The following is a 19284-nucleotide window of genomic DNA, read 5'->3' on the forward strand; positions in this document are numbered from 1 at the left end:
TGTTTTTCATTTGGCAGGCAAGTCACCAGGTTACACTCACTGTAAGCTCTATCTCACTCTCTATGATTGGAAGTTAAATTCAGTTAAATCTCACTTTAGCTCTTTAAGCCGTTGTGCTGCTTTGAGTTTGTCTTATATATGCATAGTTCAGGGGTCAGTCTAGACTTGTATGGGGTTTAGATACAGAATTAGGGGAGTACATTTTCTGACTCTCTCTCTTTCAGGATTTTTTTCTCACTCCTCAGTGGTGGTTGTTGCCAGGGGCCTTTTCTCTGATTTGTCTGGCTAGAATAATGAAGGGCTTTCCATTAAAGTTTTTGCCACCTGCACTAGGCCATTCTACAGTATGGATGGCATTTAGGGAAAGGCTACAATAAACCTGGAAACTCGCCTCCAGACCAGTGTTTCCACAAGTGTCTACTCTCCTCCACAATCTGCCTGCTTTTGTTTACTTCTAAGAATCCTCAGGTATTTGTTTTTTATATTTTTCCCAGAGTTTATCAACTGTTGTTAGTGGGGGATTTTCTATAGGTGTAGATGTGGAACTCCAACAAATTATTTTGAAATTGAAAGCATGCAACATTTAACATGTCAAAAACATGATGATAATAATATATAAAACTCTTTTATTTTCCTATTTTGGCTAAGCAAATTAGAAGAAGGAAGTTCAAGAAGGAAAGACAGAACATGGGGAGAAGAAAAAGGCAGGGAGATGTTTTGTTGTTTCATTGTCTGTTATGTATTTATGTTTGTATGTATATATGTATATCACAAAGGCTATGGGCATATTCTAGGTACTGGTTTTAACAGTAGAATAAGTTTTTAGAGTCTTGAAATTTCTATGGGCTTCTGAATAGTTTAGAAAAGAGCTTTTTGTGAGTTTGAAAACAGATTTTGTCTATTTTCTATATCATTTTTAACCAGCACAATATAAATGTGAGTTACTATTATTGATATTATTAAGATTAAAGACAGCAAAACAAATATTATAGAAAGTATCAAAAAATAGAAAAAAATACCATTATCTTATTCTTTTAGCAAAGTTGTTAAAATGATTATATCTTACCTATTAAGCTTTTTCATAAATTATGATCAGTGTAAAAACAGATCTCACTTCTACCACTGCTATTTCAAAAACAAGTAATTGTTTTCAGAATATTTTTTTCTTGCAATGTGAAGATTTTACCAGATGTGATAGACTTTCCTTGGACTTAGATGTTTCTTTTGGAACTTTCGTGTGCATTGGAAGTTGAAGTTGATATGAAATTTAGGAAGTTAATTGAGATGATATTTGCCCATGGACCCAAGAGAACCTAAATCTTGTCCTTAATGTGTCACTCCTCCCACTGAGGTGCCCATGACTATATATAGAAGAGATCAAGGCCTCCATATAACCAGCTGGCACTTTGGCTTGATTCTCAGTATAATAATCTGATGAACTAGGCCCAACATATGAAGGATTCCTTTCCCTGTGTGAGGTGGTTCCACGTAGCTTAGAACCAAATTATCTGGTGGTCTGCTCTGTTCATTTCTACCTTAGTTGAAGTCTAGAGCAGAATATGGATATTCTGTTACAATAGGAGGAATAGCCATGCCTGCAAGAACCAGAGAGCAGCCTGCCCCAGAATCTAGAGAATCCACTAGTTTGCTCTCTTTGGGTTTCTAGCCGTTTGTGGTCGGAGAACTTGATTCTCATGTCTGATCACACCTTGTAGGAGAGGAAAGAAGGCTGGCTCTTGGCCTTTCTGACTACCTCACTGTTCAGGCACTGAACCTCCTGGGAGAGGAAAAATTAAAAGGCTCAGAGTTCCAATAATTGGGAAAGAAGCAAGAGTGAAATTACTGCTCAGGTTGTCAAGATTTCAAGCACGTTCTGTCCCATTTTAAAGTGTAAAGTAAACTTAACCTGGATTGTGAGCAGCACGCTTGACACCTTAAAACTTTTGGGGACAGCTACATTATTTTTCCTTGAGAATCTCCAAACCAGAACTAGTCCCTTACTTTTAATAAATTGCTACCCCAAAAAGAGAACATGTTATTTTCCCATGAGATTGGATGTTTAAAAGTCATTTTACATATTTTGTAGTGTTGAGGGGTGGGTGGGGGGGAGAAAGGCACCAAGCTTTGATGGACTGACCCATTTAGCTTTGAGATACCACCTACCTTGGAAACACAAAAGAAGTTCCTGTCAAAGTTAGAAGTTCTATATCCTATTGGTTTATTTTTACATGTGAAGAGCAACTTTCCTTTGAAGAACTCAAGGGAATGTACTGAGAAATGTTAAACAATGAACACTTGATAAACCTCAATAGCAAACCAAGAGCCTGAGAGAAGTTGGGATGGGAATACAAAGCAGGAACTAAGAAACAAAAGGGAAGTGCAGTTGGGAGAGTCAAGGCAGATTCTCATCAGGTATTAATGTGCTTCTGTTCTGTGCTCTCTTCCAGCATAGCCTTTTGTAGGAAGAAATGCAGATGGTGTCAGTGTGAGCATATTACCACCTGTGCAAACAATAATAGCCAAAACCCTATGAGGATGATTATACAGCATGTTTTATAAAAAGGGAAACTTCCTTAAGGGTTTTAGAAATCATTTCTAATATTCATATACTATGGTGCAAAAAAGAGCAAACCGTATATTATTTTCACTTTTTAATATGAAATCTGGTTATGGATGGAACTGAACTCTTCATGGTCTAGGCATTGGTGGAGATGGGTAGAGAAAGAAAGCCTATTGGTTCCCAGGTGAGAGCTCTGCCATGTAGCAGGGTCTTCTGTTTGAGAATCACCAGCAGATATTAGAGATTAAAAGCAATATGATTCTACTTAGAGGCTAAATAAGATGTTTTGTTCATATTGACCATACTGCATGGTAAATGTAAATAAATCTAATTGTGAAGGTAATTTTTTTAATGAATTAATGTAAGTCCAACCAAGAATGTGGATAAGATGATAAGCAAAGAAATGCAAAGTAAAATAAAATTTTTCCCACATTTAAATCTTAAATCCATCTTATTTTGGTATATGGCATAAAATGAGGTATAATTCCCTCCCTCCCCCAAATAATCAACCAATTGCCTCAGTACAACTTACTGAATAATTCTTATTGCCAATTTAATGCTGTCTTTACAATATAACTCGTAGTGTTTTTAATTCTTTTGCTCAGTCTACATGATGATTCTAGCAGTAGTATGTCCATTTTAATTCTTTTATCTGTGTAAGTTTTAATTATCTTGTTAGACAAGTGTTCCCTCATTTCCCTTTTTCAAAATTTTGCCTAATCTATCCTGTTTATTTTTTTATTTTTTTTAAAGATTTTATTTATTTATTTGACACAGAGAGAGAGATAGTGAGAGAGAGAGAGAGCACAAGCAGGGTGAGCAGCAGGCAGAAGGAGAGGGAGAAGCAGGCTCTCCGCTGAGCAGGGAGCCTGATGCGGTACTCGATCCCAGGACCCTGGGATCGTGACCTGAGCCGAAGGCAGCCGCTTAACCGACTGAGCCACCCAGGCGCCCTAATCTATCCTGTTTATTACTTCAAATGAGTCCAGAATTACTTTTCAGAGTTCAAAAATAGAATTTTTAGATTTTGATTATGATGCCATTAAATCAATACAGTATTTTGGAAAGACCTTACATAATTAAAATATTTGATTTTTTTCACCAGGGGAGATTAACTATTTAGTCACATCTTTCTTTTATGTCCTTCAGTAAAATTGTAAAAATTTATTCATGCAGTTTCAGTACATTTCTCATTATGTTTATTGCTAGATACTTACTCTTTTAAAAAATTATAAATGGAATTTTATCACTGTGTTTTTGAATGGATCTTTTTGGTATAAAGGAAGTTATTGGTTTTTGCATAAAATTTAAAAAAATTTAAATGCCTTGCAGAAATCGATTATAATTCTAAATAGTTCTTTGGTTTAGCTCTTCTAGGTAGATAATCATATTTGCAAATAATAATGATATTCCAGAGGTGTTTCTGCTTTATTTTTTTTTTCAAAGAACCTTGGCCTTGGGTTTCCTAAAAATAAACAAATTAGTTTTTCTAATTCATTATTCTCTGCTTTTATTTTCATTGTTTTATTTCTTAAAACTCCTCTCTTCTTGGCTTCTGTGGAACTCTTCTCCCCATTTTCCTCTGTGTTGCTCCTGCTCACCCCACCTCCCAGAGATGAATCTCACCTACCAAAGAATCTGTCATTGGGCCCTTCCTTCTCTATTTATATTTCCTGTTAGCCTGGCTTTTGTTAATGACCTCAGATCGCTCAGGATCTGAAAATCCACTTAATGATCATAGATGAACTGTCCCTGCTGAATACCAGTTTTTTTTTTTTTTTTAAATTATGGTCATAAATACACATAACATAAAATTTACTATTTTAACCATTTTTAAGTGTACAAGTCACTGAATAGCAGAAGCTTTATTGTGTACTTGGCTATGACCAAGACTTCATCAAGATGATTCAAAGTTCCTATTTTATGAATGATCTTTAATTGCTTCCATTTATTTCTTCTCATTGGCCAGATCCTATCAGTTTTACCTTGTTATGTCTCTGTTTTCACTCTGCTCCATTACCAAGGCCAGGCCTTATGCTCAAGCTGTGGAGACTCTTACTTGCCTCCTTGCCTTTATTTTTTGTCCCACTCAATATCCCCCAAGCACCAGATCCTATCAAGCCATATTCTGTTAAAAAGTTTTTGAATGGTTTTCAGTAGCCAAGAGAAAAAGTACAAATATTTGGCATTCAAGGCCTCATGATCTGGCTGTAGCCTCCCTTGTTGCTGATCACCTCTCTCCCTTCATACAGTCTGCTCTAGCTCAGGAGACATATCGAGGGAAGTGGGCTGGGTAAGGGATGGAGACACCCAGGACCAGTTGGAGAAGGAAAAGGGAACTGCCATCTTGCCCAAAGAATAAGGATTTGGCCTTTGCATTGCCAGAGCCTTCATTTTTTTTTCTCCCCAGAGAACCTGCTAATCTGGAATTTTATGTGAAAATCTCTCAATTTAAAATTGTTGTTACAAATTAGTATCTTTGAAAAACTTGGAGCAATTGAAAAATCTGTCTGTGGGCTAGATCCATGTCACAGTTGATGGCAGGGTTTCTTTAGATTCTCTATGTCTGTCTCTCTTGTCTGGAATTGGGACATTACATTATAGTCTAAAGAAATGTTAAATCCAATAAGAGTTTCAAAAATTCCCACTGTAAAAAGGTTACTGCTTTAAAGGTTTTCCATGGTTCCTGTGAAAAGGCCATAGTCGGATTTAAAATGATAAAAACTAATAGTACCCACTTGTGCCTCTGGGAGCACCCTAAGAGGCTTTTTTTGAGCTGGCACTTGCATTTATTGACATGAGTTTTGTTATAGATATGTAATGTATTGTTATTTCACAGGACAAATTAGTCAAGATGTCCGCAGTTTCGAAGCATTTTGGACTGAAACACAAAGAAGAATCGTACATCTTTAAAGAGCTGGAGAAGATGAGACAGGAAACTAAAAAGGATCTTCTCCGATTCAAGCAGAAGTTGGCCTCCAAGCCCGCTGTGGATGAAGCCTCAGTGTGCGGCCTCCAGGCCCCCGGCCCTGCCCCTCCTGGGGAGAAGGTCAGGGCCACCTACGATGGACCCCAAAAGCCATCAGGGTCCCCTCGAGCTAAAGGCCCTACGACCCCCGCTGCGGCCCCCCTGCAGCAGGCGCCCCGAGGCGCAGCGCGGCCCCCGGCCCCGAGCGAGGCGGCCGCTCCCGGGAGGACCCGGCCGTTCCGCCCCCACGACTTCTACTTGCGGAGCTCTGCGTTCCTCCGGTACCAGCCCCAGAAAAAGCCGCCGGTCATCGCCTCCAGGGCTGGCACGTCGAGACCGTTAGTCCTGATGCCGCCCCCTGCGGCAAGGGAGAGGCCCGGGGCGCGCCTGGGCCGGAGGAGCCCGAGGCCCACGGGCCCCAAGCCCGCCCTGCACCCGGGCCGGGAGCGCGACGCGAAACGGGAGACGGCCGCGCTCGCAGAGGCCCGCCGGGCCAAGCCCAGGAAGGGCAGCTCCGTTTCCAGCCAGGAGGGCGACGCGGAGGCGGGCGGCCGGCGGAGAGCCAGGAGTCACGCCCCCTCCGTGAGCCCGGGCTCAGCCGGCCAGCGGCGGGAAGCGCGCGGATCACTTTCCGAAAGCCAGCCGGGGAGCATCCGGCTGGGCGAGTCGCGGGAGGCCGCCCCGCAGGCCGCGCAGCGGGTGCGAGTGATCCCGACGACCATAGAGGAGATCATCGCCTCACTGCAGTCGGAGGCCCAGCTGGCCTCCGACCAGACTATCAAAGAGCTCATACAGAGTGTCCTCGGCCAGAACTACGACATGAAAATGGAAGTAGGTGAACCAGAAGAAGAGTTAATATTTCTCCTGGGTACATGCAGCTTTAGGAAACATTCATAGCATATTTAAGTGCATGTGGAGTGTTACCAGCTGGACAAGCTAGACAAAACACTGGGGTGTTACTCAAGTGCTTTGAATTTGGAATTCGAATTTTTGAATATTCCATCGAGGGGGAGTGTCTACTCTTTCCGTGAAAGAAATTGAGAAGTTATCTCAAAAATTAGCTCAAAGCACATTGGTTGTAGACCCGAGTAAGACGTCACTGGTAACCTTTCGTTTCAAAGTCTTTGTGACTATCTAGTATTGAAATAACAGAACAGATGTTTTATATGGAACACTCGGTCATTTTCTGTTATAACTTCACATTAGCAGTACATTTTTATACTAAGCAGATCAATATATTACTACTAAGAAGTTGAATTTGTAGTTCTGTGTCATTTTTAGTGAAAATCACTCTCTTAAAATATATATATTTTTAAGATTTTATTTATTTGACAGAGAGGTGAGAGAAAGCAGGAGGCAGGGAGGAGGGAGGGGCAGAGAGAGGGGGAGAGGGAGAGGGAGAGGCAGGCTCCACGCTGAGCAGGGAGCCCGGGATCATGACCTGAGCCAAAGGCAGACGCTTAACTTACTGAGCCACCCAGGCGCCCCTCTCTTAAAATATTTAAAAAAATTTACTTCCTAGGCCTTCCTAGTTATAGAGATTATAAGTGATTCTTGTGTGCCAAGCAAAATGAGACACAGTTTGCGTGCATTTTGTCCCAACAACCTCATCAGATGGATACCTATAAAAGCCCCACTTTACATAGGATGTTTCCTAGCTTTAGTGATGTTAAAGGATTGGCTCGGTATCCAAACTAAGGAATGGCAGAGCTGGGATTCTACCCCAGGTGGACACACCCCAGAGACTGGACTGGAAACATGCCAGAACTGTCCATTTCTTGTTTGTGATATGTCCCCAGGAGGGAGCAAAACTAGATAGGGTTATAGGTTATGATATTTTGTCCATTACATAGACTGCTGTGGCAGGGACATTCAAAGCAAAAATAGCAACAAGGGAATCTGAGTCCCACAGAAAGACAGAGAGAGGGAGGAGGGGAAGAAAAGGGAAGGGGGGAGAGTGGAGGGAAGGGGAGGGAAAAAGGAAAAAAGAGACGCAGTTTTTTTGAGAATGGCAATGAGGATGACTGTAAGAGAGAAGATTCTGTTACTGTTCTTGGCTGCGGCACGAAACTTCTTGTTAGTACACAGAATCCTGCTGCCACATTATGTCTTTAAAAAAGTTTCAGCCCCAAAATACACTCTAGGCTATAAGGAATGTGATCATAAAGCCCATTAGGGAACAAAAACATGTAAGGACAAAAGTCCCCCGTGTCGTCTTTGACCTAATGTTTGTTAGCAGAGTAGGACAAATGTTTTCAGTTAAGACCCACATCTCCTCACAGTTACTCAACAGGTCAGTGTGGCTGCTTTAGGGCTGTTTCAAAATGAGGATTTCTTTTCTTTTCTTTTTTTATTATTTTCAGGTGGTCACTGTGTAGTACATCATTAGTTTTTGATGTAGTGTTCAACAATTCATTAGTTGCGTATAACACCCAGTGCTCATCATAACACGTGCCCTCTTTAATACCTATCACCCGGTTACCCCACTCCTCTCTGAAAACCTCAGTTTGTTTCCTGGAGTCCGTAGTCTCTGATGGTTTGTCTCCCTCTCTGATTTCTCCCCCTTCAGTTTTCCCTCCATTCCCCTATGGTCCTCCATGCTATTCTCTATGTTCCCCATATGAGTGAGATCATATGATAATTGTCTTTCTCTGCTTGACTTATTTCACTTAGCATAATCCCCAGTTCCATCCATGTCGATGCAAATGGTGGGTATTCATCCTTTCTGATGGCTGAGTAATATTCCATTGTATATATGGACCACATCTTCTTTATCCATTCATCTGTTGAAGGGCATCTCGGCTCTTTCCACAGTTTGGCTATTGCAGACATTGCTGCTGTGAACATTGGGGTGCATGTGCCCCTTTTTTCACTACATCTGTATCTTTGGGATAAATACCTTAGTGTACTGCTGGGTCGTAGGGTAATTCTATTTTTAACATCTCGAGGAACCACCATACTGTTTTCCAGAGTGGCTGTACCAGCTTGCATTCCCACCAAAAGTTTAAGAAGGTTCTGCTTTCTCCACATCCTCGCCAACATTTGTTGTTTGCTGTCTTGTTAATTTTTGCCATTCTAACTGGTGTAAGGTGGTATCTCATTGTGGTTTTGATTTGTATTTCCCTGATGGCTAGTGATTTTGAGCATTTTTTCATGTGTCTGTTAGCCATTTGTATGTCTTCTTTGGAGAAGTGTCTGTTCATGTTTTCTGCGCATTTTTTGACTGGATTATTTGTTTTTGAGTGTTGAGTTTGAGAAGGTCTTTATAGATCTTGGATACAAGCCCTTTATCTGCAATGGCATTTGCAAATATCTTCTCCCATTCCATGGGTTTCCTCTTAGTTTTGTTGACTGTTTCCTTTGTTGTGCAGAAGCTTTTTATCTTGATGAAGTTTCAAAATGGGGATTTCTAATTAGCTTTTGTGTGGGTCTCACAGAAAAAAGGCATTAGGGATGTGCACTGGCGAGCCTTAATAGAGAGAACACAGGTCTCAGTGCCTGCCCCTGTACGAAGTAACTCTGTGACATAGTCAAGGTACTTGACACGAGGAGGCGCCCGTATTAGAAACTGGCTCAGAGTCCTGCACAGTTGGGAAAAGTTACCTTTTCAGAGCAAGGGCCATAAGAGAGGAATGCCCTTGCTCTGAAATCCATTTTGAAGGGTTCAAATAGAATAAAATATAAGAAGAAAGAGTGTCAAATGAGGAATGAATACCAGGACAGTGAGTTCTGTTCTTTCTGGCATTTTATTTGTTTTGTGTATCTGTTTGTGGTGCTACAGCCACCTGAATTGTTCAATGTAGAGGAGGGGCCCGGGGCAGTAGAGTCAGGAGCCGGGGGCACTAGCGCTGTGTTACAGGACTTAGCCTGTATCAAATGCCTTAGTCCATCCCTGCTTTTCATTATATTGATTTTTAGTGCTTTCATGATTTTTAGTGCTTTGGTGATTTCATTCTTCCTTTTTAAATTTTGCCTTTCTCCACCCCAACAGTTCCAGAAGACAGAGCTCTGCATTATTTTGAATGAAAGTGCTTTCAAAAGTTTTATTAGGGTAAGAAATGGCTGTGGCTGCCTGGGTAGGTGATAGATTGTAATAAAAAATACAGGTGTAAAAGTGGTGTCTAAGTTATGATTTTAAAAATTCCTAAGATTAGAATAAGGACATTTGTTTGAAACATTCGTAATTTATATAAACAACATCCTTTCCAGGATAAGCAAGGAATATGGTTCTTCACTTTAGATATTTTACCTTGGAATCACACAGCAATCCTGAGGGAAAACCGGAGGTAAAGACAATCTTGGCAGGCTGCGTTGTCTTTGTTTAGAGCTTGGGCAAGGCCATTCCAGACCTGACATTCAGAATTTCACAAACAATAGGCCAAAAGTTGCACAGAATACCTGAAGATTAAATTTAGCTGTCAAATGTAGGTTAAACATCTAAACAAAGTTTTCTCATCCTCAACACTATTTACATTTTGGGTTAAATAATTCTTTGTTGTGGGTGGCTGATCTGTGAATTATAGGTTGTGGTTGCCAGTAGCATAATCCTCTTGCTCCCCTTCCTTGCCCGCTGCCCAAGTCATGACAATCAGAACATATATATGTTGCTAAATGAGACCCTGGAGAGTAGGGCACCCTCCCTCCACACATTGAGAATCACTGGCCTAAACAGTATGAATACACCATGGCAGGAAGAATAGAAACGTTATATGGTCCTATGTTTGCTTTACCGAGGAATCAGTTACTCACAACATACATTCTGATTATATGAGACTAAAGTTCAGAGACTACCTTCCAGATGTTAATTGAGGATGAAGGAACCATCCCATCCTTGCTCCTTTCATGTGTAGCTGCTTTTCGCCGCAAAGCTCTAAAGAAAAAATGACTTTAACATGACCTAGGTAAGAAAGAATTCATGTTCCAAGATCTTTCATGAACAAATAATATGTAGCCCACAAATGTTATATCACGAAATTTATACCTACTTCCACTTCAGGAAAGATGAAATAGATGTACTTTCCCCCATTTCTTCCATACAACTAAAAACATTATATATAAGACAAATATGAGAGTACTCCAAAAGGTGGAGAGGGGAAGACCGACTGGCTAGGGACTTTGGGTTCCAAGGAATCACATAGTGATGCTTCTTTGGGCTTTCTTTTTTGCCTCATATCCTCTGGACTTGAGATAAAGAAGCTGGCAAACTAGGAATGTCAATGGATGCAGAAAATGCTCCAGCAAAAGCCGGCTCTCTTTAGCCAAGGGATCAAGAAAGGCGAAGACTAGAAAGACAAAACTTTTAGACAATAACTGTGCTACTCAAGCCAGAAACAGCAGAAAAAAAAAAAAAAATCTATGACCCCATCCCCACACCCACCAGCCATTGCTGAATGGGGATCCTGGACTGTCAGTCTCACCAGGCTGTAACAAGTTACCCCAACCTTCTCCCCAGTGAGGTGGTGTCAGTGGAAAGTTAAGACTTTCAATAATGCTCAGCAGTAAAGAGGTTGCCCTCTCCACTTTCCCTGTGTCACTGGAGGCCATTTGGGGAACAGTAATGAGATACCCCTATCCCTTACAACTAGGATGGTGTCAGTAGACGCCTAGTGGGGACCAGAACTCCTACTCCCACTCAGCAATAACAAGGACGCCCCCACCCCTGGTGTCAACAGAGATCAAGTTGGAACCTGGACTACTACCCCTACCTGGCAGTAATGCCGTCCCCCAACTACCCCTGTTAGAGTAATGCCATAGGAAGCCAGCTAAAATAGGAAGTTTAAATGAGATCCAGACTCTCATAATACCCAAATGTCTAGGTTTCAGTAGAAAATCATTTGTCATACTAAGAACCAGGAATATCTTGACTTGAAAGAAAAAATGATAATTAATAGATGCCAGCACTGAGATGGCAGAGATGTTAGAATTATCTGACAAAGATTTTAAAATGGCCCTCAAGAAAATGCTTCAGTGAGCAATTATGAGCACACTTGAAACAATGAAAAAATAGAAAGAGCAGAGAAATAGAAAGTCTCAGTAAAATCAAAGATATAAAGAGGAACCAAAGGAAATTTTTAAAGATTTTATTTATTTGAGAAAGAGAGAGAGAGAGCACACGAGCACGTGAATGCAAGCAGGGGGAGGGGCAGAAGGAGAGGGAGAAGAAGAGGGAAAGAATCCCAAACAGACTCTGTGCTGAGCATGGAGCCCAATGCAGGGCTCAATCCCACAACGCCAAGATCATGACCTGAGCTGAAACCAAGAGTCAGATGCTCAACGGACTCAACCACCCAGGTGCCCAATCAAAGGAAATTTTTAGAACTGAAAATACAGTAAGTGAAACAAAACCCCAGTTGATGGCTAAACAGCTGAATGGAGAGGACACAGGAAAGAAACAGTGAATTTGAAGATGGAATTTGAAGATGGAATACAACTTACTCAATCGGAACAACAGAGAGACAATAGACTGAGAAAAAAAATGCACACAACCTGAGGGACCTATGGGACTATCACAAAAGATCTAACTTTGTGTCATCAAGATCCTGGAAGCTGAGTGAACCCCAAACCAAAGAAACCCAAAAGAATCCATACCAAAATATAATAGTCAAACTTCTGAAAATTAAAGAAAAGAATGAAGCCTTTAAAGCAGTGGAGAGAGAAACAGTGTGTTACCTATGGAGGAAAACAACTTGAATGACAATGGATTTCTCCTTAGAAACCATGAAAGCCAGAAGAAATAGGTACAGTATTTTTCAAGTGCTGAAAGAAAAGCGCTGTATACCCAGAATTCTGTATCCAGTGAAATTATTCTTCAGGAATTGAAGGGGAGATCAAGACTTTCTCAGAGAATTTATCAATAGCAGTCCTACCTTAAAGAATGGCTAAAATAAATTCTCTAAACAGAAAGGAAATTATTCAAAAAAAGGACGCCAGGAAGGAATAACACAATAAACAAAAACTATGGCTAAATACAACAGATTTTCCCTCTCTTTCTAAATTGTGTCTGATGGCTGATGCTAAAATTATAACACTGCCTGATGTGGTTCTAAATGTACGTAGAGGAAATTTAATTTAATTTAAGACAATTATAAAGAGGGGAGGGTAAACAGATATCAAGGGAGAGAACGTTTCTATGCTTCACTCTAACTGGAAAATGACAATACCGGTAGACTGTGGCAAGTTATGTATATATAATATAATGCTTAGAGCAGTGACTAAAAAAGCTATACCCAGATTCACTAAAAAAACACTATAGATAAGTCAAAATAGAGTTATAAAAACTGTTAACTCATAGGAAGGCAGGTAAACAGAGAAAAAAACAGAAAAAAGAAAAAAAAATAAAGTGACAGCTTCAAATTCTAACATATCAATAACTACATAAAATATAAATTGTTTAAATACACCAATTGAAAGAGATTGGCAAGTGATTAAATACATAACCCAACTATATATTGTCTACAAGAAACTTACTTCCAATATAATGATATAGGCAGGTTGGAAAAAAAAGATGAAAAATATGTCATACACACATTAATTAAAAGAAAGCAGGAGTGGCTATATTAAGTTCAGATAAAGTGGACTTCAGAACAACAAAAATTACCAGAGACATAGAGGGGATTACAATACGGTAAGAGGGTCAATCCACCAAGGAAACAAAGCAATCCTAAATATGTACACACCAAATAATAGAGCTGAAAAATATGTGAAATAAAAACTGAAAGGAGAAATAGGAAAATCTACAATTGTTTTTATTTTTATTTTTTTAAAGATTTTATTTATTTATTTGACAGAGAGAGACACAGCGAGAGAGGGAACACAAGCAAGGGGAGCGGGAGAGGGAGAAGCAGGCTTCCCGTTGAGCAGGGAGCCCGATGCAGGGCTCGACGCGGGGCTTGATTCCAGGACCCTGGGACCACGACCCGAGCTGAAGGCAGATGCTTAACAACTGAGCCACCCAGGTGCCCCAAAATCTACAATTATAGTTGAAGACTTCAACATCCTTCTTTTAACAATTGGTAGAAAATCTAGACAGAAATTCCCCAAGAATATAGAAGAACTCAACAATACCATTCTAATCAATATTTATAAAACACTGCACCCAACGATAACAGAATACACATTCTTGTCAACTGTCCGTGGAACATATACTAAGACCGTATCTGGATCATAGAAATGAACTTCAATACATTTAAAAGAACTGACATCATACAGAGTGTCTTCTCTGACCATAATGGAACAAAACTAGAAATTAATACCAGAATGGTAATAGGAAAATCTCCAAACACTTGGAAACTAAACAACACAGTTTTAAATAATCCATGGATCAACAAGGAAGTCTTAGGGGGAAAAAAAGACATCGAACTAAGTTAAAATAAAAATGCAACATGTCAAAATTTGTGGGACACAATCAAAGCAGTATTTATCCACTGAAACGAAAACTTCTATTCAAATAAAAAATCCGAGATGAATGTTCGTAGCAGATTTTATTATTTAGTAACCAAAAACTAGGAACAAAGCAGATGTCTTTCATGGAGTAAATGGGTATATTAATCAGCAATAAAAAGAAATGAAGTACTGATGAATCTCCAGAAACTTGGATGAATCTCCAGAAAATTATGCTGATGAATCTCCAGAAAATTATGCTGAGGTAACAAACGAACCAACCAACAAAAAATCAACAAAAAACAACACCCCCTCCCCCAAAAGAAAAACAATCTGTAAACATTAGATACTGTAAAATTCCACTTATATAACATTCTGAGAAGGACAAAATTATAGGAATGGAGAATAGATTTGTGGTTGTCAGGGGTTAAGGACAGGCTTGTGGTAGGGGAGGGTGGGAGGAAAGTGTGTGTGGCTTGAGAAAGGCAGCATGAGAAATCCGTGTGGTGATGGAAATGTGTGTATTTTGACTGTATCAGTGTAAGTGTTCTGGTCATGATATTGTATTAGAGTTTTGCAACATATTACCATTGGGGCAAGGCAGACAAAGAGTACTTAGGATATATCTGTATTATTTGCAACAGTAAATATGAGTCTACAATGATCTCAAAATAAAAACTTTAAAATGTTATCAGATTCTTGATAAAAATGTGTGTTTCTTTTTATAAATTATAAGAAGAAACACAAGGAAACAATATATTCCCTTCTAAGCCCTCCTTAGCTCCCCATAGTAACCAATGCTTATTGTTGTTTATCCTTCTACACTTATTTTAATATTTTAGTACAAATGTGTATACATACATGCACACAAAGTTTTTTCTTTACAAAAATAAGAACGTAGGGTATACATTATTCTGCAACATACTCTGTGACACATATCAATATGTATAACTTCTAAGTTGTTCCTTTAAAGAGCTGCTTATTATTTCATAATATTTAAACATTTCTTTGGCTCTTTGCTTTTCAAATTTCATCTTTCCCTATCCTAGGAATAAATTTTTGCTCATTGGAGGTATAAATTAGGGAACCTACCAGGATCTGGGGCAAGAAAAGCAATTTATATTGTTTGAATGACATAATACAATTGGGAGGGACTAGTTTGGACAAATCTTTTCTATTCAAGATGACAGACACATTTATTACATTTTTCTCTTACACATTCCTTTTGTGCAGTACTTTTTGTCCTCATAGACATAACAGCTTAAGCTAGTACAAATGAAATAATGATTAAGAAGTTTCTTGATTTACACCTTTTTTTTCTGTGAAGTTTTAAAATCTCAGATAACATTTGGGTACTTTCAATAAGTACCAAATGCTTATGTATTTAATTTACATTCATTTTTAGAAGATGGAAAATATTATATTAGTTTTTGAAGGAAAATTCCTATTCCTTTAGTCAGTTTGATTGTAGTCATGATCTTGAACCAAGTTAGAAGTTGTACCTTCAAAATAAGCTTATTATTTTTGGATATAAGTGCAGTTTTATTTTCCATGAGGATTTTCTTTCAAGATTGAATACCAAGTTACTTGAAAAATGAAATGCTAATTTATTGTAGAATTCAGATGTTATTTTCTGATTCTTAGCACAGATGCCACTCAGCAATAATTTTTTCTTTTGCCTGTTTGTATAATAACGTCCCTTAATTTAGACTGCATAGAACAAATGCATTTGAATCTTGAAAGTGATCCATTTTCACATATACCAGGGTTTAAGGACATGTGAGGAAAAGTGAAGAAATTTTAAATGTTGGCAAAATAATTGCCTTTTCTTGCTATTTCAGGTATAATTATTTGGATATTTGGGATAAAAACATTTCCCCTCTGTGGATTGTCATTTCAATACATAACTCAATTTATGTTTTGATTTCCTAATGTAGACCTTTTTAATGCTTTAACATTTTAAGGACTGGTTCAAGGGCTTAGACTCTCTTTCAGTAGGATGTGAGGTGGACATGCTCTGATAAACTACACATATAAAATCCAGCACTAATTGCCACCTTAACATTTTAGAGTTTTAGTCCACTTTAAAGGTAATTCTTGCAATATCTTCAAGTCATGATTTTCATCTATTTTGGGTAAAATGAGAGGGAAGAGTTTATGTAATTTTAAACAGTTTTTTTTTGAAATTGAACGTTGATATCAGGGCTTAGAATAATATGGCTGCCTTGACAGCAAATTGAACCAACTGAATATCCCAGTTAGGTTATATGTTGACTTATCATACATGGAAGTCATTTATTTTTTTATTACTGAAAAGTATAGTATTTGGTTGTGATTTAAGTCCATTATTCTGTAGCTGTAAACAGCCTCAACTTAGGCAGCTGTGTTCCTTACAATCCTTGTTTTAAAGCATAATAGGTAAACATTTGGTTTTAAGGTTGGGTAGATCCTTAAAGTTTTGACCCTAAAATCAAAATCTTGAGACTTAGCAAACCACAATCATGTCTGAACATCTCTCATCCCAAATCAAGGCAGCCTACTAGACTGTGTAGCACATTATCTAGTTGTACTGAATATATATTTCATTTGGGAGGATATTACTTTATAAGTATCTGGTTTCCCTAGTCCCCTAAAAAGTGCACCGAATCTTCATCCCACCATAGTGGAAAAGAATGGCTTGACAAAATCTGTCATATTTATTATCTTTTTTTTAATATATTTTTTAAAGAATTTATTTATTTATTTGATGGAGAGAGAGATAGTGAGAGCAGGAATACAAGCGGGGGAGTGGGAGAGAGAGAAGCAGGCTTCCTGCGGAGCATGGAGCCCGATGTAGGGCTCAATCCCAGGACCCTGGGATCATTACCTGAGCCGAAGGCAGACGCTTAATGACTGAGCCACCCAGGTGCCCCTGTCATATTTATTATCTTTATGAGTTTTTATGAGCACAGTAGAAAAAGGTTAAATTTTTAGTTTATTGCATTGAAACTGGAAATAATATATTCTCATTTAATAGATTTTCTTTGACATGTTTTACTTTGTGTTTTTATTATATGGAAAAGAACTTTTAGAGTGTTGGTGATAAACTTTTCCATAGTGTTTCCTTACCCTCATTTTTCAGTAAAATAGTGTCTGGAGCTGGAAGATAACCTAATTAACTATGTATTTTAGATAACAAAACTGAGACCAATTGAGAGTAAGTGACTGTTGCAAGGTCATATAGCTAATTAGCATGATTGAGACTGGATCCCTTTAGTTCTTCTAACAGCCAGACCAGAATTGTTTTTATTCTTATTACATCATGTTGATGGCACTTCCTTTCTCTCTTTCCCCCCATCGGTCCCTTCCTTTTCTCCTTCACTATCATAAGACCTAGACCACAGGTATCGAGAATCTTTTTTCACCATGATTTCTCCCTTCTCAGATTTCTGTGCTGACTGCATTAGTGGGAGGACCATCACACTCTCCTGTTCAGGGATGGTCACCCTGGTGACCTCTGAGCCCAGCACATTTAGGTCAAGAAGCAAGGATCTACTGCTCACAGAGCCCTGTGGTGATGGTAGAGATGGTGGCTGTGGGATGGGGCTCAGAATGTACACCTAAGATTCATATTGAGTCAGAACATTAAAGGATAGAGGTGGGATGAATTACAGGTATTGACAACACTTGTAGTTGATTATATAACATTAGCCAGTTACAGTCAGCCAAGTACCACTGATTCTGCCAATTTAAGTTGTTGTTAATAGGAACAAAAGATAAAATCTCCGTTATCTGCCATCTCTCACGTCAAATAAAGGCAGAGTAACAGATTGACCCACTTCTACTTCATCTTATTAGCTGTATTTTATTTTATTTTTAAATCTTTGAGCTATTCTCAAAGTGAAAAAAATGCCCTCAAACACTTTCTCTTCTTAGCCCAGTGGGTATAGATGGAGTCCCCATCCTTTTGGGGAACTTTTTACATACTTGAAATTTTATTATCTGTGGTGCTCTGGGGTCTTGTTGAGAACCCTTGACTTGAGAGAATGAAGTGTGTCAGTGGCCTTACCAGGAATTCCCTTAAAAGCTAGGATGAAGCGCCAGTGCTTTGGATATTATCTAAGTAAGGATGCAGGATTGCCATGATCACGTGGGTAAGTATTAATTGGCATACTGGTCATCAAATTTGACCAGTCTTGATAATAAGTAAAATCCCCTGCACCCTCCACCCCTTCTGCACCTTTTAAGTTGGTAGTCTATCTTCTCTGTAGATCTCACAGATAATGCAGTAAATAAAATTCCTATTCTTTGCTTGGCTTACTGCAAATTTATTAGGCACACAAGAGAAGATTATAATAAAGCTAGACCTCATCATTTCAGCCAGATTTCCCCTCAAGAACATCTCCAGTCTCAAGCTCTTCATCTCTTAATCATTTGAAATAAGGTTCTGAAGAAATGAAAGATTGAGACAGCTGAGACACTTTTCATTGTTCTGATTTCATAATGCTGTTGAGACCTGCCTAGATGTACAGTCTTTGACAATCAATTATTGCTTTGGAAAGTGATTATTAAACAGTTCACTAAATTACGGCTTTTTAGGCATGACTATTCTGTTGCTCTTTAGGGTTAAGTGAGAAAGCTTATTAAATATCCATTTACAGTGGAATCTTTGAAAGTGCTAAATAGCATGCATAATTCATATAGGCTGTCACCAGTACAATGCCAAATTAGTTTAGCCAAATATCAAGTAACAAGGAAATGGGAGGAAGTAGCAGTCTTAATAGAACTTATTCTGGGCAGCTAATGGGTGCAGATAATCAGAAAACCCCAAATAAAAGTGACTTAGATAAGATGGAAGTTTATTTCTCCCTTGTAAAATGTCATGTAAAAGGTAATATAGGACTGATATAATGTTCTGCAGAGTCAGGAATCCTACCTGCCATCTTATTGCTTCGTTGACTGTGACCCTCATTACCAAGGTCATCTCAAGATCCAGTGTGGCTGCTGCGGCCATCGCATCTGCATTCCAGTCAGCAGGAAGGTGTAAATAAAATAAGAAAAGCATGTGCTTGAATTTGCTCGCCACTTCTGTTTATATTTCAATAGCCAGAACATAGCCACATGACCACATCTAGCTACAAAAAAAGGATGAAAAATGAAGTCACTATTCTGGGCAGCTGTGTACCACGATTCACATACTATTACTATAGAAGAGGGTAAAAGAGGTATTGGGGGCAGTTTCTGTCATAGTCTCTATGTATGATGCATCTTCTATGGAGACTTTACCTTTCCAGCAGTTTATTGAGCATCTGCAGTGTTTAGCATTGTGCTGGGCTAAGAATTTAAAGTTTTTATTTGTGACCCAATTTTTAGCTTTAAGCAGTTAGGTAATACAACA

At 38.9% G+C, this 19284-nt stretch overlaps 1 protein-coding gene across 1 annotated transcript in view; it reads left to right on the forward strand.

Moving 5' to 3' along the window:
• Positions 1 to 5393: 5393 nt before the first annotated feature.
• The window catches only part of TTC6 (tetratricopeptide repeat domain 6), a 181922-nt gene continuing 168031 nt past the window's right edge, over positions 5394 to 19284 (forward strand). Inside the window, exon 1 of the mRNA XM_045901971.3 lies at positions 5394 to 6359. Coding sequence (XP_045757927.1) covers positions 5415 to 6359 — 945 coding nt within the window. The 5' untranslated portion in view covers positions 5394 to 5414. The remainder of the gene's footprint in view (positions 6360 to 19284) is intronic.

The sequence above is a fragment of the Mirounga angustirostris genome, unplaced genomic scaffold, assembly GCF_029215605.1.
Source record: "Mirounga angustirostris isolate CCGP_5_RB_7025 unplaced genomic scaffold, mMirAng1.0.hap1 SCAF_9, whole genome shotgun sequence".
Taxonomy (NCBI): Eukaryota; Metazoa; Chordata; class Mammalia; order Carnivora; family Phocidae; genus Mirounga; species Mirounga angustirostris.